A 24,516-nucleotide genomic window follows, 5' to 3' on the forward strand; every position below is an offset into this window, starting at 1 on the left:
GACTAGAGAGCACCTCTGGACTGAGAGAGCAGCAGAAAGTGGGGGTACCATACTCATCAGGGGGATCGTGTGAAAGTTTCCACACTGAATGTCAACCCCCGGCTCTATTTCTCCATTCAACATCCAGGAAGCTGGAGGCAAGGCTTATGTTCTCCAGCCTTGAAATTGGAAAAATTTCTCTCTGGGGAAATTGGCAGAACCAAGGAAATAACATAAAAGTTGTGATGTTAAATACTCCCCACAAAATAACCCAAGCAGATCTCCCTACATGAGCACCATCATCACAACTCCAGCCATAAAAAGACAGCCAGGATTCCCAGACAACTGCATAAAGCTTCCAACATGAGAAACAGGGACCAAAACCAACAAACCAGAAATCCACTTGAAGGAACCGGAGACTATGTGGGGATATGAAAACTGTACATGAACTAGCATACATCTGCAGAGAGAAAACAGAGTTTGAACTCATGAAACAAAAACAGAATGTGATCAGAAGGAACACAAAGAAAACTCCAGAGCTCTTGGAAATTGACATGGGTAAGAAAAACAAAAACTCAAAGAAGAATTAGAAACTGAGCTTAAGGAAAACTTCTAGACCATAGAGTGAAAAAAAAAGAAAAAAAGAACATAGAGCATTGTAGAAAGAGGATTAAAAAGAAGTTAGAAAATCAAGGCAAGAGATCCAATTGCCAAATAATAGAAGTTTCAATAATGAAAAGAAAAGGATGGGGGGGGGAGATTATCAATAAAATAACTCAAGAATGTTTTTCAGGAGTGAAGAATAGTTATTTCCAAATGATGAAACATGCCTCTTGAGAATCTGGAGGAGTGGATGAAAACAGACCCATACAAAAAGACATCACCCATAGTATTTTATAACACTGCTTACCAAAAGAAGATTCTAAATTAATTTTTGCATAAAGGAAATAGAGAGAAAAACCTATTATTTGTAAGAATCAAGACTTGAATGAATTTGACACTAAAGCAAAAGAAATAAAAGCAAAATTAAACAAGTGGGACTATATCAAATTAAAAAGCTTCTCACACCAAAGGAAACCATTAACAAAATTAAAAGACAACCTACTGAATGTAAGAAAATATTTGTAATCCATATATCTAATAAAACATTAATACCCAAAATATATAATGAACATATTCAACTTAAAAGAAAAACAAACAAACAATCTAATTAAAAATGGGCAGTCTTTCCAAAGAGGACATTACAGATGGCCAACAGATACATGAAAAGGTGCTCACCATCACTAACCATCAGGAAGATGCAAATCAAAGCCACAATGAGATATCCCCTCACACCTGTTAGAATGGCTATTATCAATAAATAAACAGACAAGTGTTGGTGAAGATGTGGAGAAAGGGGACCACTTGTGCAATGTTGGTGGGAATGCAAATTTGTTCAGCCACTAGGGAAAACAGTATGAAGGGTCCTCATAAAACTAAAAATATAACTACCATATAATCCAGCAATTCCACTTCTGAGTATTTATCTGAAAAAAACAAAAACCCTACCTTGAAAAGATATATATAAACCCATGTCCATTGCAGCATTGTTTATAATAGCCAAAATATAGAAACAACCTAAGTGACCATCCACAGATGAATTAAGAAAAGATGATATATTTATACAATAGACTAGAGTATTATTCAGCCAGAAAAAAAGAATAAAATGTTGCCATTTGTAACAGCACAGATGGACTGCAAGGGCATTGTGCTAAATGAAATAAGTCAGGCAGAGGAAGGAAACTACCGTGATCTTACCTACATGTGGAACTTTTTAAAATAACAAGCAAATAAAAACCAAGTTCATAGATACAGAGAACAGGTTGGTGGTTGCCAGAGGCTGAAGTGGGGGATGGAAAATGGGTGAGGGGAGTCAAAAGGTTATAAAACAAGTAAGTTATGGGAATGCTGTTAGAGCATGGTAACTATAGTTAACAATACTGTATTGTACATTTGAAAGTTGCTAAGAAAGTAGATCTTAAAAGTTATCATCACAAGAAAAAAATTAGTTTTGGAACTATTTAAGGTGATAGATGTTGATTAGATTTATTATAGTGATAATTTTGCAGTGTATACAAATATCAAATCGTTATGCTGTATACCTGAAACTAATGTAATGTTACATGTCTATTACATCTCAGTTTTTAAAATTAAGATTTTAAAATAAAAACACACGAATAATTCCATTCAACACTCAAAGGAAAAGGAGGAATGCTTCAAAGTTCTGTCATAAAAATCATTCTAACTTTTAAATCTCTACCCAGATGAACTATCAATTAAGTGTAAGGGTAGATAAAAGATATTTTAAACATGTACCATCTCAAAAAAAATTATCTTATATGCATCCTTTTTCTGGAGGTTACTATTGTAAGAGTTGCTTCTTCAAAACATTCATAAGAAACAGGTTGACAAAGAGTAAAGCAACGGAGTTCCTGAAGACCACGTATGAAGGAAGTTATTGGGCTGAGAGCGGTGGGTCAGGGTGGGGGGGTTAGTTCAGACTAGAGAGGGTCAGAAACCTCCAAGAAAATGCCTCCAAAGATGAGAATGTGATCACTATCCAACATGAGCAACTTACAATGAAAGTGAGAAAAGAGAAGAGAGTTTGAAAATGAAACAAAGGGAGGCACATGTAAAACAGGAGGACCATTTTAATGACAATACTTTCCTAGGAAAAACCAAATGTTGCCGAGAAAAAATAATGATAGTGTACAGGTGACTCAGGTATGAATTGTGCCTGCAGAGTCGTGATAATGAGAGCAGAGTATTGATTCAGTCAAGATGATGATCTACATATATGGAGAAGATAGAAAATTGAAAAATGTATATACATGCATATAGTGGTAGTTACAGGACAGGGAGGGGCAGGAAAGAGAACTATATTCTCATCTTCCAAAGAAGGAAGTCAATAGATAATGACAAAACAAAAAATCTTATCCAATAATCATGTAATTTAGAGGGAATAAAGATAAATATCACCAAGAAAATGAAAATATTTTAAAGTAGTCATTAAGAAATGGAAAAAAGGCATGGAAAACTGTGAACCACTTTTTAAAATAAATCTTTTAGCACTATTTGCTCTTTAAACTATATGTATGTGTTACTTTGATATAAATTTAAATTTAAAAAAAAAAAAACAGGCAGATAACCTGAATTACCACACAGATTACCTTAAAAAGAAACCAGGAAAAACAGAAATTCAGAAAATATTTGGTATTTCCTTCTCTTCCTCTGTGGACTCTGGGTTTCTTCCTCTTTATCTCAGCTGTCTTCTCTGGTGTTGTCATGTTAACCAAATCCCACTACAATCACCTTTTTTCCTCTGTAAATTTCTCTCTAAAGATTAAGTTAGCAGTTAAAGTCACACAGCTATAGGAAGGCTCTCATCAAACATTAGAAGCCACTGAAATTTCCCGTTGAGTGAACAGACTCTCTTGTTTCCAGAGGAATATTTCTCTAAAATACACTTATATAGTTTTGTTTTTTTAGCAGTTAACAACAAAAAGGGTATTTTTATTTCTGATCTAAACTGAAACAGTCCTAACCTTATGTTACCTCTATAAAATAGAACATCCAAACTTTGTCATCAAATTCTATAGTACAGTTTCCAAACCATTTAATTTCCCAGGGGATTTTGTTCTATAGTCAGTGAACAAAACAAGATTGGGAGTTTGGCAAATTTATTCATGTATGCCACTACTCGCTCATGATTGAAGATGAGAAAAATACAAGCTCTCGCACACACGTGTGCACAGCCACTCACACACACGCATGCACATACACTCACACACATAGTATTGCGGTTCCTGTAATTCCTAGTCTAATGGTCCCTCTGCTGTCTTCACACTGAAACAGAGGCAATCCCTCTACAAGGGCAGTGTCGATTCAGCTGAGAACAACTACAAAAAAAGGGTGAGGGGAACAAAGGAGGAAATGGGAACACCAGTAATATTCTCAACAATAAAAATTTTTTTTAAAGTGAGATGTGGGGGAAAGAAAGTGGCATAGCTTTGAGTTCACATTAGACTTTTCTTAAGCCCATACCCAAAAATATAATGAAGGAAGGAAATAGAAAAGATGAGAGCAGAAATAAATGACACGAAGATCAAAAAAATAATTCACAGGATCAATGAAACAAAGAGCTGGTTCTTTGAAAAGATAAACAAGATTGATGGACCCTTCGCTAGACTCACCAAGAAACAAACAGAGAGAACCCATATACACAAAATCAGAAATGAAAGAGGAGAAATAACCACAGAAATACAAAGGATTGTGAACAAATATTATGAACAATTAGATGACAACAAATTTGACAATCTAAGTGAAATGATCAAATTTCTAGAAACACATAGTCTCCCAAAACTGAACTGGGAAGAGATAGAAAACTTAAACAGACCAATAACAACTAAGGAAATTGAAGAGGTAATCAAGACTCTCCCGGCAAACAAAAGCCCAGGCCCAGATGGCTTCACGGGGGAGTTTTACCAAACATTCAAAGAAGAACTAATACCCATTCTCCTCAAACTATTTCAAAAAATTCAAGAATAAGGAAGACTTCCAAACTCATTTTATGAAGCCAGCATAATTTTGATTCCAAAACCAGAAAAAGACACTACAAAGAAAAAAAAACTACAGACCAATATCCCTGATGAACATAGATGCCAAAATTCTGAACAAAATACTACCAAATCGAATCCAGCAATACATCAAAAAAATTATTCACCATGACCAAGTGGGATTCATCCCAGGGATGCAAGACTGGTACAATATTCGCAAATCAATAAATGTGATTCACCACATAAACAAAATGAAAGATAAAAATCATATGATCATATCAATAGATGCTGAAAAAGCATTTGACAAAATCCAGCACCCATTTCTGATAAAAAACACTCAGCAATCTGGGAATAGAGAGAATATATCTCCACATAATAAAGGCCATATATGAAAGACCTACAGCCAACATCATACTCAATGGGCAAAAAGTAAAAGCATTTCCCTTAAGAAGAGGAACAAGACAAGGATGCCCACTTTTGCCACTTATTTAACATAGTACTGGAAGTCTTAGCCACAGTAATCAGACTGGAGAAAAAATAAAAGGAATCCAAATTGGAAAGGAGGAAGTGAAACTGTCATTATTCGCAGATGACATGATACTATACGTAGAAAACCCCAAAGACTCCATCAAAAATTTCCTAGACTTAATAAATGAATTTGGCAAATAAGTAGGATACAAAATTAACGTTAAGAAATCGATGGCATTCTTATACACCAATGATGACCTCACAGAAAGAGAAACTAAGAAAACAATCCCATTTACCATCGTGGCAAAAAAATTAAGATACCTAGGAATAAACTTAACCAAAGAAATAAAGGACCTATTTGCAGAAAACTACAAGTCACTGAAAAAAGAAATACAAGAAGATATAAAAAAGTGGAAGCACATACCTTGTTCATGGATTAGAAGAATTAACATCATTAAAATGTCCATATTACCCAAAGCAATCTATACATTCAATGCAATCCCCATCAAAATACCAATGACATACTTCACAGAACTAGAACAAATACTTCAAAAGTTCATATGGAACCAAAAAAGACCTCGAATAGCCACAGCAATCTTGAGAAAGAAGAACAAAGTCGGAGGGATCACATTACCACATTTCAGGTTATACTACAAAGCCACTGTACACAGAACAGCCTGGTACTGGCACAAGAACAGGCATATAGACCAGTGGAACACAACAGATAACCCAGAAATGGACCCAAGGCAATATGCTCAATTAATATTTGACAAAGGTGGTAAGAGCATACAGTGGAGTAAAGACAGCCTTTTTAATAAATGGTGTTGGGAAAATTAGACAGCAACATGCAAAAAAAAAAAAAAAAAAGAACGAAAAGAAACAAGGCCATCAACTTACACCATACACAAGAATAAACTCAAAATGGATAAAAGACTTAAATGTGACTCATGAATCCATAAAAATCCTAGAAGAAACTGTAGGCAACAAAATTTCAGACATCATGAGCAGCAGAATTTTCACTGATACATCATCTAAGGCAACAGAAACAAAGGAGAAAATGAACACATGGGACGACATCAAACACAAAAGCTTCTGCACAGCAAAAGATACAATCATCAAAATGGAAAGGCAACCCACTGTATGGGAAAGCATAATTGCCAATGATATATCAGATAAGGGGTTAATTTCCAATATATAGAGTACTCATACAACTCCACAAAAGGAAAACAAAGAGCCCAATTAAACAATGGGCAGAGGAACTACATAGACACCTCTCCAAACAGGACATACAAATGGCCAAGAGACATATGAAGAAATGCTCAACATCACTAATCATCAGAGAGATGCAAATTAAAACAACAATGAGGTACCATGTCACACCTGTCAGAATGGCCGCCATCAACAAATCATCAAACAACAAGTGTTGGCGAGGGTGTGGAGAAAAGGGGACCCTAGTACACTGCTGGTGGGAATGCAGACTGGAGCAGCCACTATGGAAAACAATATGGTGTTACCTCAAAAAATTAAAATTGAACTTCCATTTGTCCTAGTGATCCTACTTCTAGGAATATACCCTAAGAAGCCTGAAACACCAATCAGAAAGAATATATGTACCCCCATGTTCGTAGCAGCACTATTTACAATAGCTAAGATCTGGAAACAGCCCAAATGTCCATCAGTAGACGAATGGATAGAAAAGCTGTGGTACATATACACAATGGAATACTATGCAGCGGTAAGAAAGAAAGAGCTCTTATCCTTTGAGACGACATGGAGGGACATGGAAAGTATTATCCTAAGCGAAACAAGCCAAGCAGAGAAAGACAAGTATCATATGATCTCACTGATTTGTGGAATATAATGAACATAACAGTCTGAGGAATGGTGTAGTCCCAGAGACATGGAAGTGGGGTACAGACTAACAATCCCCAGAAGAGGAGGTGATGGGGGAGAGATAAACCACAGAACTCATATGCATGTATGCATGAACAATGGACTTGGACAACAAAGCTGGGGACAGGGCAGGGAGGGAGGGGGAGAGGGGAATCAGTGGGGGGAAAAGGAGAAACATCTGTAACAAAAATAAATTAATTGATTAATAAAAAAAAAAAAACACTGTGGGGGGGGTGGGATCGGGAAGAGAGTGGCATTACAGGAAAAAGGAGAAACATCTGTAACAAAAATTAATTAATTAATTTTTTTTTTTTTTAAAGTATAGATTTCCTTTGCGAGTGCCAGGCCCCTGAAATAGCAAATGACTTTTTGTTGTTGTACTTACTGTGTTTTGCTTTACAGTTAAAATTTTAGTTCTTTTCCCAGAAAACATTGGAGGGGGGTGTCACTAAAGCAAAGGTGTGAAGCCCTGGCCAGTTTGGCTCAGCGGTTAGAGCATCGGCCTGCAGTCCGGAGAGACCCGGGTTCGGTTCCCGCTAAGGGCATGTACCTCGGTTGCAGTTTGTCCCTGGCCCTGGTTGGTCGTGCGGGTGGCAGCCACTCGATGTGTCCCTTCACGTCGATGTTTCTCTCTCTCTCTCCCTTCCTCTCTCTCCCTCCCACTCTATCTGTACAAAAAATGGAAAAATGTCCTCGGGTGAGGATAAAAAAAAAAACACCAAGGTGTGAAGAGTCAAAGGAAATATAGATGAAAACAGAAACCTGACGCAGGGTGACAGGAAACCCGAAAGCCACGGAGAAGCGCATCCTGCTTCCTAGCCACAGCTCTGGTGCGGGACAGGCACAGTGACCGGTGTGCCACAGGGCAGAAAGGGCATGTGGAAAGTTGGAAAAGATAAACTAAGTGAGCTCTGCTAGAGAAAAATTAAGTCGGCCGCATATTCACATGTCTAACTTTCACTGTGTATCTATTTAAACCCACCACTAAAATACTTAGGTCTGGAAAACTAGTGCGGTTGTTGCTTGGCTCTGAATTTATAAATTTTCAAATATGAGGCATCAAAATGCATTCATCTGTTCAATAAGAATTCATGGGGTACCTACCACGCTCCTGTTACCCCAGGGATACAGAGTTGAACCAGATAAACAAGCTCCCCTGCCTTTGTCGCTCCCTAGTTGGAGAGACAAGCCGCACATACATAAAGAAAATAAATGAAAGAATATAATTACAGGCCAATAAAGAGTCAATGAGATACAGAGGACAGGGACACTTCAGACAGACTGGCGGAGAAAGTGCTTATGGCAGGAAACCAGAGGAAGGGGCATGAACGATCCATCCCTGGTTCTTTTTCCCACCACAGAGTGAGGAAGGAAAAAGAAAAAAGAGTCCTTGAAGGGTCTCTTCCCTTCTGGCAGCCTTCATCTTATTCCTCCCCGCCCCTGCCTGCAAGCACCCCATGCTCTGAACATTTCTCCACCCTCCTCTGAAATCTCAGCATCCCTTCTCTTCGTTGTGACACTGAGCTGGTTTGAAACTCAGTCTGTGCTGCTATGCTGACAGGAGCGAGAGACTTACACATTCCACAGGCTCAAGGGGCAGTTTCACAGGGGCCTTTGGGAGGGAAGAACAAACACATGAAGCAGGGATTCTCAGACAACGTGACCAGGGAGATACCTGGAAGTTTCCTGGCTCCCCCGAAATCACTCCTGTAGAAGGACACTGCTCAGCCTCTCAAGGGACCTGATCTTACAATAATTTGTTCCTGATATCACAGTTTTCAAAATGTAAGAGACAGAGTATAATGATCCTGCAAAGTGAACAGAGAAGAAATAGCCCGAGCAGTGGGAGGGGGACCAGGGCGAGATCAACATCAAAGAGGCCAAAGGACTCGTTTCTATATGGATGGAAGCCTGTCTGTGAAATTTCGCAAACGTGCTTTGAGAGGTGGTAGATGGGAAGAAGTCCACTTTCAATAAGTAGAAAACAGAGATAAGAAGGTAAAGACATCTTTTAGGAAGTGTATTTAAAAGGGGAAGAACTAGTAAATAGATAAATAGGTAACAGGTAAAGAGAGTGCATAGTTAAGTGTTTTGTTCATTTATCGTTGTTGGGTTTTTTTGTTTTGTTTTTTCTTTTTTTAGGGTTGAAGATGTTGCTGATGGAAATCAGGTTCTTCCGTGGGATCCTGAGGAAAGCATTCCAAGGACCCATACATGGGAGATGGTGGTGTAGCGAGATTTATTGGGGAAGGCTGCCCCTGGGTTTTCAATGTCCCATTTCCCTCCATCCCTCCATGGAAAAAGTCCCATCATGTCTTCATTGAGGCCAAAACAAAGGCCAGTGTCCAGAGTTTCTGTTTCATTTAAAGCTTAATCCTTTGGAGCCTGTGTGGTCTGCTGTGGGCCCAGGTGGCTACTAGACCCACATGGTCACGCGTGTTCCCAGGTGAGAGAATGCATGCGAACAGGGCGAACATGGGTCAGAGAGAGAGACGGAAAGATCTTCATTGTTTCCCTGGGCTTTTGACCAGGAGCTTTTTCCAAATAACCAATCAACTTCCCAAGCTTTCGCCGGCTTCTGATGGGTCCACCCCCTCGCCAGTCCATCGTTTCTCCAGGCTAGACTGCAGGCCTCTGTGGTCGAGAACCTCTTCCTGCACCACTTTGACTGTTACTGCACATGTGCTTTCCTTCCCATACTCCCCAGCCCATTAGACCCAACAATGATCAATTCCCTCTGCTTCCTTCCTTTCTCAATATCAATGCTAACAAAGAGACATGAGCATGTTTATAGGATGATAAGAAAGAGCCAGTAGAGCAAGAAATGGACAACACAGAAGAGAGAAGGGCAAACATCAACTTGCAAAGCAAATCTGTCTTCACCCTGGACCACTCCACAGAACTACAGTCTCGGATGTGGTAACTGCCCACTCCACATGGCTAACGACCATCCTCAACTCAGCACACCAGTGGCTTGCACTGAAGCCTTAAAGTAAATCCTGACCTTTGTTTTCTCTCATACGCTCATATTTTGTTGGTCCTAACTATTTGTCCAGAATCTAACCAATTCTAACGGCTGCTGCCGTCATCTCTCACCTTGACTATTAACCCGTCTGCCCTCTTCCATCCCTGACCAGTTACAGTCTAAATTCCACACAGCAGCCAGATTGATCTTTATCAAACATAAGACAAAGCATGCAACTCTTGGACCCAAACCTTCAAAAGTCTTCCCACCTGACTTAAAAGAAAAGCCACTGCTTTGGCCTGGATGCTGTGTGTGGTTTGGCGATCCCCTCGCCCCACCACAAGCCCGCCTTTGTCAGAGGAGAGTCAGGAATGAGAGGGATGCATTTCTGCTACAGCTATCCTTTCCTTTTCAGAGGAATGAAAGGAAGGCCATCTGCTGAGCTGAGGAAGGGTGGGCATAGGTTTAGGAGACGTGGGAAGAGAAACATGTGGGAGTTAGATAAGAATAGCTGCTCAACAAACATGAGCGGGAGCTGACCTAAAAGAAGTGAAGAGTGATGAGACTGTGGACCGTGCATTTGGTGGCGCCTGTTCGCATGGCTGTGCGGTGGGCTCCAGATAGCGACCTTGGAACAGGAGCGAAAGATGCAGGTGTGTCCAGACCTGGAATTTTAGAGCACGGTGCAGCAAAAGGACAAGGAATGATGGAGTCTTGAGTGTTGGTGTGTGTATGAAGTCCGGGGAAGTGATGTTATTCTCTAGGTAGGCCTTGCTAAGGGATAAGAGTTGGGGAATCACACCTACTGTGGGGGTTCTTTGAGGCCTTTTCTATAGAAGTTGACAGGCAAACTCATAGGCAGTAAGAAAAGTTCCCAAGGTCCATGGCTCCCACCCCAAAGTCTCATTAAAAGAGTCAACCTGTCTCCTTTGTGGAAGTCTAGCGAGAGGCATGAACGTGTCTTTCCCTTGCATTCATTTTAAATCAGTAAGGCTCCAAATTAGACTCTCAGGAATTAAGACTTTTCGGAGTTGTTAAACAGAAATTCAGCTTTAAAGAAGACAGGCTCAAAAAGGTAGTTCCAGAGTTAGCTTCACAGAGAATTTTTTTTAAAGCCTCTCATATTTTCAGTGAGTCAACTTGATATAGTTTTATCCTCTAGAAATATTCTTACCTACACACATGGCCCAAAGCCAGGACTCTGTGCCCAGGACCTGTACCCCCAAGAAGACCTAACTCAGTCATCACAATGTGTGTAAATATTAAATAACTAGGAAAGAAGTAGTCACTGAGAACTGGCTTAGAAACTGATCCAAAAAATATCCCCTCTCTGAGCATACCACAGCAATTCTTAAATCTCTGCAGAAAGGCCTTTGGGTATAACATTATTTTAACATGTACTAAATAATTAATTTATGGATTTGTTAGGCTTTCAATCTGTGAAAAAAATTTTCTAAGTATTTTATTTTGATCAAAATTAAAACCATATGTCCAATGATCCTTAATACCACATATGTAAGGAGTGTGTGAACCCCCAGTGTTTCTCTCCAGCATACCACCACTTCACCTTCCAGGCAACAACCTATCCCCGGCAATATATGCCTTCGTAGGAATCAAAACTAAATTTTTGGAAGATTGCCAAATAACCTTGTAGTGATCAGTAAATAAAATTCTTCTGAGTGAAATACCTGCTCTTAGAAGGTGGGATTTCATAAAAATACTTCCCTCAAGTCAATTTTGTTTTCTACTTTGTAACATCAAAGGAAAACTTCATGTACATGAAATACATCTAATAATTTAACTTAAATATACTTTACTAAATTTGAATGTTGATTCAGAAAAAAAGCAAATTGGCAGTGAAAAATACTACATAAGTATAATCTACCTTCACTAGGTTAATGGTTACTGATACAGTTATTTTGCTTCATATAGAAAAAAGTTTTAGATTCCATAAAGACAGACCCCCCCTCAACTATCCAATGAAACTCCTCGTCGAAAGTCACCAACCAACACCTAATGCCGGCCAGGTCTCTCCTAACTCATTGTCCCATTTGTCTTGCTGTTTCCCCTTCGTTCTTGAAGTTCTCTCATCCTTTATCAGCAACAAGCCCTTCTTGAGAGCCATGCCCCCTTTTTACCTCTCTTGGGTCTCTCCTTTCTCAAGGGTCCACCTTTGGCCAACTTCATTCCGACTCCATCCTGCACTGTTTTGACATCAGTTACTTCCCCTGCTCTGTGATTCCCAAAGACATCTCTCCGTGCCTCACATCTCTGGAATCCCAACCACACCTGTAACTGCCAAACCTATAAAGATCCTCAACTGAATGACCTGCAGCACCCCCACACTCAACATGCCCCAAAAGAACCACTCTCTTCCCCCAGGAACATCTGCTCCTTCTTTTCTGTCTTAGTAAAGAACTTTGTCATCCACTCAGCTGAATTAGCCAGAAATCTACAAGGCTTTTGAGCTCTCCCTTCTACCTTTTCCAACACCTTCAATTATTCACCAATAGCACCTTTAAAAATGTTTCAGGAACTTTACTTACATCTCTTTTTGAGTATTCCAAATAATTCTGCAATGCAGGGATTATCTTTCTTTTATAGACAATGGCTTAAATTCTTAATAAGTAATGAAAAAAAATGGACCTAGGTTTGTCTCATTCTAAAATCCATGGTCTTTTCACAAACTGGCCGCCCCTGTTTAAAGTTTTATTGGAACACAACATGCTCGTTCATTTATGTCTGTGGCTGTCTCAGCACCACCACAGTAGAGGTGAGTAGCTGTAATGGAGACCTCAGGGCCCACAAAGCCTAAGAGAATTAATATCTGGCTTTTAACAGAAAAAAAAATATTGCCAATTCTAAAACCATACCATTTTCCATATTCCTACCATCTTATTTATGTCTTCCTGCATTACTGCCTTCTAACCGACTCTTCTGCCTGCAGCCTTACAGTTCAGCCCAACTTCTCTATTCACCTGTTCATAGTCTTAGCTCTTAGCTTACAGTGTAAAGAGAGATGGGAGGGGATGAGAGATGGGGATGGAGAGAATGGAAGAAAAAGAAAGACGATTCATGATTTTTTTGGCTGACACTCCCCATATCCACTACTAACTTATCGAGGGTCAAGAACTATCTAGTTTGTCTCCCTAATGCCAACACCTCCCACAACACTTAGAACAATGCCGATGAATTAAATAATTTTGAGTGATACAGGAACACAGATAGTTCCAGAGATCAAGCAAAAAGGTCAGGCTAGTTCACAGGTCACTGACAAAATTTCTTGTTGTTTTTCAGGAAAACTCAACCTTAACAGAATCTGAGAGGCCTTGTGAAAATTTGACTATACATAAAAAGAAACATGAGCATAAAAGAACATTCCTGAAAAAGATACAAGTTCTACTTTGCGTAAGAAACAGGAACTAAAATGTGCATCGCTTGGTCTTTTTTTTTTTTTTTTTAACTATTGGACTATATATCTGAAACTACTAGACTATGAGAAAAAGTACCTAGAACCCTAACTTTGAGCTCCACAAAATGTGTTTCCTCACAGGATACTCAGCTCATCAAAAAGAAGGAAAAATCTTTTTTACAGGCAGGGGTAAAGCAGACACAAAGAACTGACCTAGTTTCCAAAATAAACATTAAGCTTAAAGCGCACTCCATCTGGCTAAAACCAAAACCAGCAATGAAAATCAGCATGTTCACACTCCACTTCCTACCTACACCACAACAGCAAGGGCAAGGAAAAGTTTAACATAGACCTTAATATTGCGTCTGAGTCACCTGCAACCTCACGTTAAGATTTGTAGAGGAGCTTTCTTAGTATTGGAAAAAGGTAACAACTCACTTTTAAACCTGCCTGGACATCCACCTGGGCAAACACCCCCTCCCCCCCCGCCAGGTCCCACTGGCAGGGGTGCAGACTTCTCCCTAACCCACCTCTCTGCCCTCCAGGCAAATGCCTTTCAGTTTTCCTAGCTGCCTAATTTCTATATTAAAAAAAACAAAAAACACTTTTCACCCTAGCCGGTTTGGCTCAGTAGTTGGAGCATCAGCCTGTGGACCAGAGACTCCCGGGTTCAGTTCCCACTAGGGGCACGTACCAAGAAAAAAAAAAAAAAAACACTTTTCTTTCCAAAACCATATTTTTTCTCTATACTATCACAAAGTCTCCCCTCTTAACTCTTTACTGAACATATTCCATACAACACACACCTTCCTCTCCATAATGCAAGGTACACAATACTGTGGAACGCCCTGAAACCTTCAAGCGACACATCTCTCTTTTCCACATTAACCTCATCTCCAATACCACCTGCCCAATTCTATGGACAGCGGCAGCAGATCAATAACAGAATCTTAGATATTTCGACTATTAGCACTGAAAGGGGCCTTAAAAGTCATTTATTTCAACTTCTACATTTCACAATTGAAAAAAAAAAAAAAAACCTAGAGAGATTCAAAGACTCTCCAAAGTCACACAGACCCTAGTTCTCCACTTATTCTATATTCTCCCAATCTCTGGGTCTCAACAGCTTCTCTTCATTTCCTTTTCCTATGGAAAAGGGTACGGGAAATGCCCATATTCGCAGCTTGGCTCTTACCTGAACTCCACAGAGGATGCTAAATGTGCTCATCAAGTGGAGAATGTGATGCATGGCATGAGTGTCCCCCACATGATGCTAAGTGACCAGTGTGTAACTAAGTGCTCCCCGGTGGCACTTAACCACCTATGTGGAGATTCAAGTTTCCCTTCACATGCATCCCACTGGCTGATGGTCCTGCTATACTTCTAAAGGTACTAAACCATTTGCCTTCTGCCTTATAAACTGTACCAGTCAATCACGGGAACTTCTCACACGGTCTGAGCTATCATCAATTACATCCAATGTGAAGATTGCAGGTTAGTGTTATGATGACTGGGTTTCCTGACTACCAATGAAACTTCGGCAATTTTCATATTTACAGTTTTTATTATGCTTTGTTTCACTTTTTTTTTTTTTTTGTAGTACATGCTCCTAACGGGAACTGAACCTGGGACTCTCTGGTCTGCAGATCAGTGCTCAACAGCTGAGCCAAACTGGCCAGGGCTGCTTTGTTTTTCTTTTAAAAACTCCATTTGCACGGCATCCCAGCAGCACAGCTTCCCGTTGCCAAGTGCCACATCGTCAGGCTGCCGACAGCTAACCGCGCAGGCAGCAATGGGAAGAGCAAACATGCCTTTACGGTCGTCCCTCGCCCCTTCGCGCCTGGGCTTTCCCAGCTTCCCTGTCGCGTTTGTTTCAAACACTGTACTGTGCATAGTAAACAACGATCCTACTTCGTGGAAACTCATTTATCGCGGTAGAGTCTGGAACTGATTAACTGCGATAAACAAGGGCCAACTGCAAATAAAGCATAGGTTGGGACAAAAGTGAGTTTACAGTTGTGAGTATGCAAAACAGTTTATTCTTGTATTATTATTTATTCATTATTGTATTATTTTCCAGGTGACCAACTGTAAACCTACTTTTGCTCCACCCTGTAAATACCCCAAGTCCTTTGAAATATGCTGTCTACATGTTTACTCATTTATTTAATATTTAAGAGTGTATTAAAATAAAACAAAGCAAATAAACTATATAGAGAGAAATTTATATAAATATATGCATATTCACATATATATGGAGAGAGAGAGAGATTTATGGTTGAACACAAAGTATTATGCCCTAAAGTTATTCAGAACATATTTTTATTCTATGTTTCTTCTTTATAAAATTGTTATGAAAAATACAAAAATATAGTTTTCTATAAAGGTTGAATTAAACTAAAATACATTTATTTAATTATTTAGTAATGAAGAAGGAACTAAGTAAGCATTATTTTCTTAATAAATCTTTAAAAGAGGATTCATAAAATACATTAAGACAAAAGGATAACCATATCAAAAAATTTCATACTTATTTCTCCACATCCACACCAGCACTTGTTTGTTGATTTATTGATGGTAGCCATTCTGGCAGGTGTGAGATGATACCTCATTATAGTTTTAATTTGCATCTCTCTGATGATTAGTGATGTTGAACATTTTTTCATAAGTCTCTTGGCCATTTGTATGTTCTCTTTAGAGAAGTATCTGTTCAGGTCCTGTGCCCATGTTTTAACTGGATTGTTTGTCTTCCTGATGTTGAGTTGGGTAAGTTCTTTATATATTTTGGATATTAACCTTTTATCAGATGTGTCATTGCCAAATATGTTCTCCCATACAGTGAATTACCTTTTCATTTTGTTTAATGATTTCTTTACCCTAGTACACTGCTGGTGGGAATGCAGACTGGTGCAGCCAATGTGAAAAACAGTATGGAGTTTCCTCAAAAAATTAAAAATAAAACTTCCATTTGACCCAGCAATCCCACTTCTGGGAATAAATCCTAAGAATCCCAAAACACAAATCAGAAAGAATAAATGCACCCCTATGTTTATAGCAGCACTAATTACAATAGCTACCATCTGGAAACAGTCCAAGTGCCCATCAGTAGGGGAGAAGATAAAAAAGCTGTGGTACATGTACACAATGGACTGTGTGACTGTAAAAAAGAAAGAGCTCCCATCCTTTGCAACAGCATAGATGTACCTAGAGATTATTACGCTAAGCAAAATAAGTCAGTCAAAGAAAAACAAATATCACATGATCTCACTTACATGTGGAATCTAATGAACAAATAAACTGACAAACAAAATAAGCCCAGGGGTATGGATGTATGGAACAGACTGGCAGATCTCACAGGGGAGGAGGGTGGAGGAGATGGGAAGAGATTAACCCAAGAACATATATGCTTATGTGCATAACCCATGGACACAGACGACAGTGTAGGGAAGACCTGGCATACAGCAGGGGCTGGGTGGAAGGAGGCAGAGGGTGGGAAATGGGGGACATCTGTAATACTGTCAACAATTTTTTTAAAATTAAAAAGTAAAATTCCTTGGCCAGCCAGTGTAGCTCAGTGGACTGAGCGTCGTCCCATGGATTAAGAGGTCCGGGTTTGATTCCCGGTAAGGGCCCATGCCCAGTAGGGGCTGTGCAGGAGGCAGCCAATTGATGTTTCTCTCTCACATTAATGTTTTCATCTCTCTCTCTCTTCCTGCTTCTCTAAAAAAATCAATTTAAAAAAAAACATATTTAAAAATAAATAAATAAATAAAATGCCATACTCCTCTCTTGTATAGTCACCAAAACAAATCATCAGAGCAATACGGTTCTCTCTGAATAGAAGCAAAATTAGTCAGACTGCTAATCATTAGAAAAAAAGAAAATTATTAGGGGCTCAATAATGAGATTATATAAATGAAATTGATTAAAAAACATTTCAGAAAGGCATCATTAAGTATTTACTGAGCACATTAGCAAAGAGATTACCCACATCTTGATCTTTAAGAAACAAAATTCTGTTTTCCACAAATTCTGCAGAACTAAACTGCGAAAATATCCTCTTTCACAAGAGCCCCTTGGTAGTGAATTCCGTGACCATCGGCAGAGGGGCTGGGCTCAGTCGCAAGGGACAGACACAGGGAAAGGGGGCTGGCGTCCCGCACAGCAGTGGCTGCGGCCGGAGCCGTGCACTCAGCCGAGCACAGAGCATGCGAAGGCTGCGGGAAGGTCAACCTGAGGTCAAGAACACATGGCGCAGACACATACTGAGAAGATCTCGACAGCCTTCCAGTTCTGGAACCTGAGCAGGAGGACCCTCCACCTTGGGCAAATGTAGGAACAAAGGATTTCGCCCAAAAGATTCCTGGGTAGCAGGTAAGGGAAACAGCCTGGCATCCTGCTGACGAAGAAGGGGTCCAAAGGAAACACACGGTGACCAGAACTGAAGGGAGGCACAGTCATACGTTCTACTTGAAGGTTTGTCGGAAAGGACCTAGGAATGAAAGTGCTGCCCGTGAAATTTCTAAATAGCTCTGGAAGGCACAAAACTTCAGACAACTTTCTTCAGAAACAGAGGTTATCATTTACAAGCAGTGATCGTTTTTCTCAACAGAATAAAGATGGTTGGTATCTCCAACAACCTTTCGATAAAACATTGTTTTTCTCAGTTACTACGTTATAAGGTTACAAGTGGTGCTTCTCAAACAGCCAGCTAATGGTGCACTAGAATCCTAGCACAACTGGGAGCATCAACCTAAAATTATACTAAGATTGCAAACATCTGCAACAGCACATTTGGTTGATAATCTGTGTATCTAATAAATTTTGGAATTGTGGGTAGTTACTGTAACACTTCATGGGTCTTGGCAGTTTTCTATTATCCTCGTAGGCTGTCGCAAAGGAAACATGCCATAAAATTGCTAACAACCCTGGTCAAAGAAGGAAATTAAAAGGCATCTCCTAGGAACACTCTGGCTATAGAGACTGAAATTTATTGAGACATAAAAAGAAAACCTAAATCAACAGGCAAAAGATGTCAGAAATTGGTTTATAAACAGAAAGCAACTGCTCAGATGTTAAGGAAATAGCGAAAACTCAGAAAATAAAAAGGACCAACTTTAAAACCAGATCTTCATCTTGAAATCAAGATAGGAATCGAAGAAACAAGAAGAAAACTTACATAGAGCAATATAATTGGCCACACGTGACATTGAGAAGGAATGGAACCAAGTCTGAGTCAAATGAAATTTTGAAAACTCCACTGAATCCATGGGAAAATGGCCAATGTAGGTAGATCCAGGACGTAAATGGTAAAAAGTGGTGAAAGAGTTGTTGGTGCTTCTACCGACCAGCCTCTTAGAACTTATCACCAGACCTAGTGAGAGGCTTAGGGAAGGGGCAGTCTGGCTACAGGGGCCACTACTCTCCACAGGCTGACAACACAGAGGAGCTCACAGGCCTTCACAAAGGAATCGGGGCCAAAATTCAAAGACTGCCTTTTCCTGGCATGTCTCTTCATCAGAGACCTACCTGGAGTGGATTCACGGACAGGAGAACTTCACTATGACCATCAGAGACATCTTCACTTTTATTCATTTATACAACAAATCTAGCTGAGCATGGTATTTAAAACTGTGTACCAGTTGGGTGTACAAAAGCAAAATATAGGTAGAGAAAGGCCCTGCTCTCATGGAGCTTACATACTGACAAAAAGGAAAAAGAGAATCAACGTGGTCGGTACAATGAAGCAGAAAAGGTTAAAGGGGGGGCAGGGTTGCCCTGGCCGTTGCGGCTCAGTTGTTTGAGTATTGGTCCAAAAGGTTGCTGGTTTGATTCCAGGTCTGGGCACAAGCCCGGTTTGTGGGCTTTATCCCCAGTGGGGGTGAGGGGGTGGAGGCAGCCAATGGATATTTCTCTCTCACTCCCCCTTCTTCTTTCTCTAAAATCAATAAAAACATTTTTTTAAAGGTTAAAGGGTAGAGAACAAGGATGGTTGGCATTGGGGTGGTTTTCATAGTAGAGTAGCACTGGGAGAAATTTCTAAAGAGAAAATTTGAGTGTAGACCTGTATGAATTCAGGACATGATACAGGGGAGGAGTGTTATAACCAGTGGGGAAAACAGATGCAAAGACCATGAGACAGGACTCAGTTTGATGTGTACAGGCAGCAAGACAGCTCTCTTGGGTGGAGTAGAATGGGCAAGGGTGGGAATGGGAGAAAGTGAAGGGGGCGAGGCCAGCCAGGGTCAGACCATGCAGGCTTTAATAGAAGGGACAGGGACCCGGCCGGTGAGGCTCACTGCTTGAGCATCAACCCATGCACCAAGAGGTCACTGGTTCGATTCTTGGTCAGGGCACATGCCCGGGTTGTGGGCCCAATCCCCAGTGGGGGGCACGCAGGAGGTGGCCAGTCCATGTTCTCTCTCATCAGTGTTTCTATCTCTCTCTCCCTCTCCCTTCCTCTCTCTCTCAAACTCAATAAAGAAAACATTTTTAAAAAAAAAAGAAGGAACAGGGAATCTCAATTTCACTTTATGTGCACTGGAAAACACGGGAGGGCTTTGAGCAGAGGAATGATGGGATCTAATTCACTTTAAAAGGGCCGCTCAAGATAGAGATTGTAGCACAAGAGTAAAAACAGAGGGACATGTAGGTGATTACTGAAAACATCCAGGTGATGGTGGTGACTTGGTCTTAGGTGGTAAGTTATGGGAGTGGGGAGAAATAATCAAATGTATTCTGAAGGAAAAGCCAACAGAGCTTGTTATGAATAGATGAAACACCTGAGAAAAACAGATATCTAGGATGATTCCCAGGTTTGGGGCCAGAGAAACAAAATGAATAATGGTGCCCTTCAGCTCTACGTAGACTTTATTTTCCTATTATTCTCTTGTGAAAAATGTAACTATGCTAGTATAGTTACATAGTTACATGTAACTCTGCAAAATAGTTTGCCAATTTCTTAAAATAAACATTGAATATGCACGTAGCATATGTCCTAGCAATCACATTCCTGGGTATTTATCCCAGAGAACTGAGAACTCATGTCCAAACAGAAAACTGTACACCAATGCGCATAGCAGCTTTATTTGTAATAGCCCAAAACTGAGAACAACCAAAATGTCCCTGAATAGATGAGTGGTATATCCAAACCATGAAATACTACTCAAAAATAACAAGGAACAAACTATTGATATACTCAGCATCTTAGATGGATCTCAAGGGGATTATGCTGACTGGAAAAAGCCAATTTTAAAAGGTCACATTTTGTATGATTCCATTTATATAACATTCCCCAAATCAAAATATTGTAGTGTAGCGATGAAGAACAAGATCAATAGTTGCCAGGGGCTGCGGCTGCTTGGGGGAAGGGGCGGGTGTGACTCTAGATCGGAACCTGAGGGACAGCTTTGTGGTGATGGAACTATTCTACGTCTTGATTTCAGTGGTAGTGACAGGAATGTGTCCATGTGATTGACCACTGCAGAACTACACGCACCCGTCACACCATGCCAGCGTGGGTCTGGGAGGAGAGATTTAGATGTAACTATTGGAGGAAACCAGGTGAAGAACACAAAAGCCCTTTCTGTACTGTCTTTGCAACTTACAGTGACTATATAATTGCTTGAAATAAATTATTAAAAATCCATCTATGCTCATGTGTAAGGCAAAATAAATTATATACATATTAAAAGTAGTCTAGCGATAAATACTACATCCGACAACATGTTGTCTTCTGAATTTATAAAGCACCTTTTTGCCAATACATCTTACCATTTTGGTATGTAGGTAAACAGTTTAATTAATCATCAGGATCTCTTTGTATGTAAGAACATTTTTTCTCCTAAAAACCTCTGGAGCAAACAACACTTGGAATCCGCACTCTCCCTCTACCTTTAACCAGCAAATAGAACCTGTGAGTTCTTGTTTCTGCACCTGTACAAAAGGGATAGAGGCACATAAGCTAAATAACTACTAACACAGGCACTCCAATAGCTCTCAGACATCCGGAACTCTGAAAACTACTATCTTGGGTCTAAACCCAAGATATTGACCCTTCATGGGCCAGCCGACACTCCTGGATTCTAACATCTTTCCCATCAATATCAAAATGTAAAACTCCACAATGTGGAATGTTAAAAAGGATGGCTTAGACCAAAAGCCAATGACCATGATCCAAACACTTAACAGCTGCCAATAACACTAAGTGAAACTCCAGCACAATGGTCTTAAGGTTACTTTAGGTATCAAAACGAGACTTGGATAAATCATCTAAGTCAACTTGAAGGTGTGAACAGTGGAGACTACTATCTATGATCCTCTTTTACAATAGCTTCTTTGGTATGTATTTCCTTAGTGTTCTGGTCTTCTGGTGTTATCCATTCTCTTTGAGTGTAGAATACATGGTCTTTGGCTCCTTTGGAGAGCATTCTACTCCCAAGAACACCCTCAAGGCATTTAGTACCAGGACCGCATGCTAAATCCTAGCTACTCTTATCCTTGCTGAATAGGTATATATTTACAATCCTTACATTCTCTCAAACAGGCACATATCCAACCTCGAGCGTTTGTAGTGGAAATTAGATTTGTAAACCTTTTGCACTAGTCTTCATTGTAAAACCTGCATAAAACTGTATCCTGAAATCAACTTTAATTCAGTAATTCTGTTAGTAGATAAAACATTTTCTAAACTATGTATCGCACAACAGATCCTGTCTACTTTTCGGGAATTTTATGTGTTGCCAACAAGACCTACAGAATGTGCCAGATGCTGCCTGTCTAGATGCTGGTCTCCCTTGGAAAGAACTCTGCTGCGTACAACATATGAACAGAATTAAATCACAGCTTCCACTTTAATGTCTGTATCGCTCTGTCCACGCTGCTTGAAGGTGTCAATGTATTCTAAAAAGTAAGATATATTATTTTGCATTTTTTATTTTCTAATAATGGATAAAAATTAAACCAATGCAAATGATATGGATTAAAACGTCTTTCTGAAAACAAAGCAGTTTAATTTTAATCCTGCCTGCGCTTGGAGCCTGGAAAACTGCCAATAACAATATATATATATTTTTAATTCTTTTAAAGAAAGCCAGATACTTACAGCCAACCATCATCATGGCCACCGAAAACATCTTTTCCACATCTGTGGTAGGAGCTATGTTTCCAAATCCGATGGTTGTAAGGCTTGTCATGGTAAAGTAGAGAGAGGACACGTACAGTGAATCCTTGCTGGGTCCTCCTTCCCAGATCCCTGCGCTGCTGTTGTATCGATAGGGAGTCCCAATGCTCAAGGCCAGCTGGTAGAGCCAGCTGTCTATCTGGATGGTGTTCGTGACTTCGTCAATGACCTCGTAGTCCCCAATGCTGTACCATATGCAGGCCAGCCAGTGGGCAACTAGTCCAAACACACATACCAGGAGCACGAGGACCGCTGCTCCATACTCCAGGTAATGGTCCAGTTTCCTAGCAACACGGCCCAGTCGCAAGAGACGCACCACTTTTAAAGAACTGAAGAGACTGCTGATTCCCTGAGTGAAAGAAAAGAAATGACACCCACTTTCAGAAAAGGAAACAGTGGCTCACCTTCATAAACTTGATCATACTGAGAGCATAATCATAAGATAGCTCTGACTCTGTCAACAACAAAGCTGAAATTATAAAGCAACTGTTTTTAATGCATTGATTTCCTCCCCACTCAGAAATAAAGTATTTGTGAATTATTACACAAAGCATGTCCCTAGCTAAGGAAGACCCGATTTATTTTCATAAGTGCAGTATAAATAGCACAGAGAAAAACACTCAACTGCAATGTACACAGAGTATAGAAATAGGGTGATGAGTTCAGACTCTGTTTCTTCTCCTATTAAGCTTTTTTTAAAAAAGACTTATTTTTATTTCTTCCTTTATAATAGTTATAAACAGCAAAATGTCTGAAAGGGAACCCGGATCTTACAGGCAAGCAATCAGGGACTATTCTGTGTATGGGGAGAACAGGCAAACACCATTGTTGGTTCCGCTATTTCCCACCACAGTCTTGAAAAGCACCCATTTGTAGAGCTCTGAGAAAGTGAAGAGTTAAACCTTGAATGGGTACATAACCTACCAAATCCTATCATCTCCCAGCAATAGTCATAGGAAAGAATAGCAGAAGGGAAGAGCAGCAAAACAAATCATATTTTGTTGAGAAGCTTAAAATTCCAAATATAACATTATCCAAAAGGAAATGTAGCACAGACTTTCTTCAATCAATGAAGGTCCCATAGTTACTTTATTGGAAGCATATAATAAGCCACCTGGGAAGATAAGATAAATACATTCCTGCCTCGCCAGTGTGGCTCAGTGGATTGAGCGTCGTCCCACGGACTGAGAGGTCCTGGTTAAATTCCTGGGCAGGATACCTGCCCAGGTTGCAGGCTCGATTCCCAGTAGGGGGCTTGCAGGAGGCAGCTGATCGATGTTTCTATCTCTCTCTCTGTTCTCACTCTAAAAAACTCAATTAAAAATTTCTTTAAAAAAGAAGTTTCCCATCTTGAATTAAATAAACAAATAAATGCCTTCCTGAGACAAGGAGGGAAGAGAGAACAGTGATCCAGGAAGCCTCTCGTCTGATCACCACCTCCAAGTCTCTGGAGTCCATGATGTCCTCGGGGCTAATTCTGTCTCCCAGAAGGGATGCAAGGAATCTATCACAACTTACTCTGAGCTTAATTCTGACGAACACGAAGGAACTGGTTTGGGTAATGGAACAGATGGAACATTAATAAAACTAAATTACGGCAGCGTAAAGTTCTTGACAGTTAAAGTAAAAAGGCTAAAAATGCATTTGGTTTTACTATACTCTATATATTTAAAATTTTTTCAAACTAAAAACTTGAAAGAAAGAAAACAAAGAGAAGTAGAACTCGGAGACCGTATGGGAGTGAAGAGTAGCCGAAGCCCCCTGGCAGCTTTGTTTCACCTGGGTGTCCTTAAGCCTGGCTCCTTCAATGTCCACTCTCAAATGTTGTGGCATAAATGAAGCCTTACAATAAATTCTCATTTCACTTGAACACTTGCGAAGAAAAAAGATATTGAACTTTAGACAGATCAAAAGAGTAGTGTTAATAAAATTCAGAAGATGAATTGGCATAATTCAATGACATGAGATGTTGAGAAGTAAGAAGATTCTAAAGAACTTGGAAGCCCTAAAAAAAAAAAAAAAA

General features: G+C 39.9%; 1 protein-coding gene across 3 annotated transcripts in view; it reads right to left on the reverse strand.

Moving 5' to 3' along the window:
- The window catches only part of KCNH5 (potassium voltage-gated channel subfamily H member 5), a 290,510-nt gene that overhangs the window by 187,407 nt on the left and 78,587 nt on the right, over positions 1 to 24,516 (reverse strand). For all 3 annotated transcript variants that reach the window (XM_036271993.1, XM_036271986.1, XM_036271995.1), the window contains exon 7: positions 22,416 to 22,842. In XM_036271993.1, the coding sequence (XP_036127886.1) occupies positions 22,416 to 22,842 (427 nt within the window). The remainder of the gene's footprint in view (positions 1 to 22,415; positions 22,843 to 24,516) is intronic.

The sequence above is a fragment of the Molossus molossus genome, unplaced genomic scaffold (assembly GCF_014108415.1).
Source record: "Molossus molossus isolate mMolMol1 unplaced genomic scaffold, mMolMol1.p scaffold_m16_p_1, whole genome shotgun sequence".
NCBI lineage: Eukaryota > Metazoa > Chordata > Mammalia > Chiroptera > Molossidae > Molossus > Molossus molossus.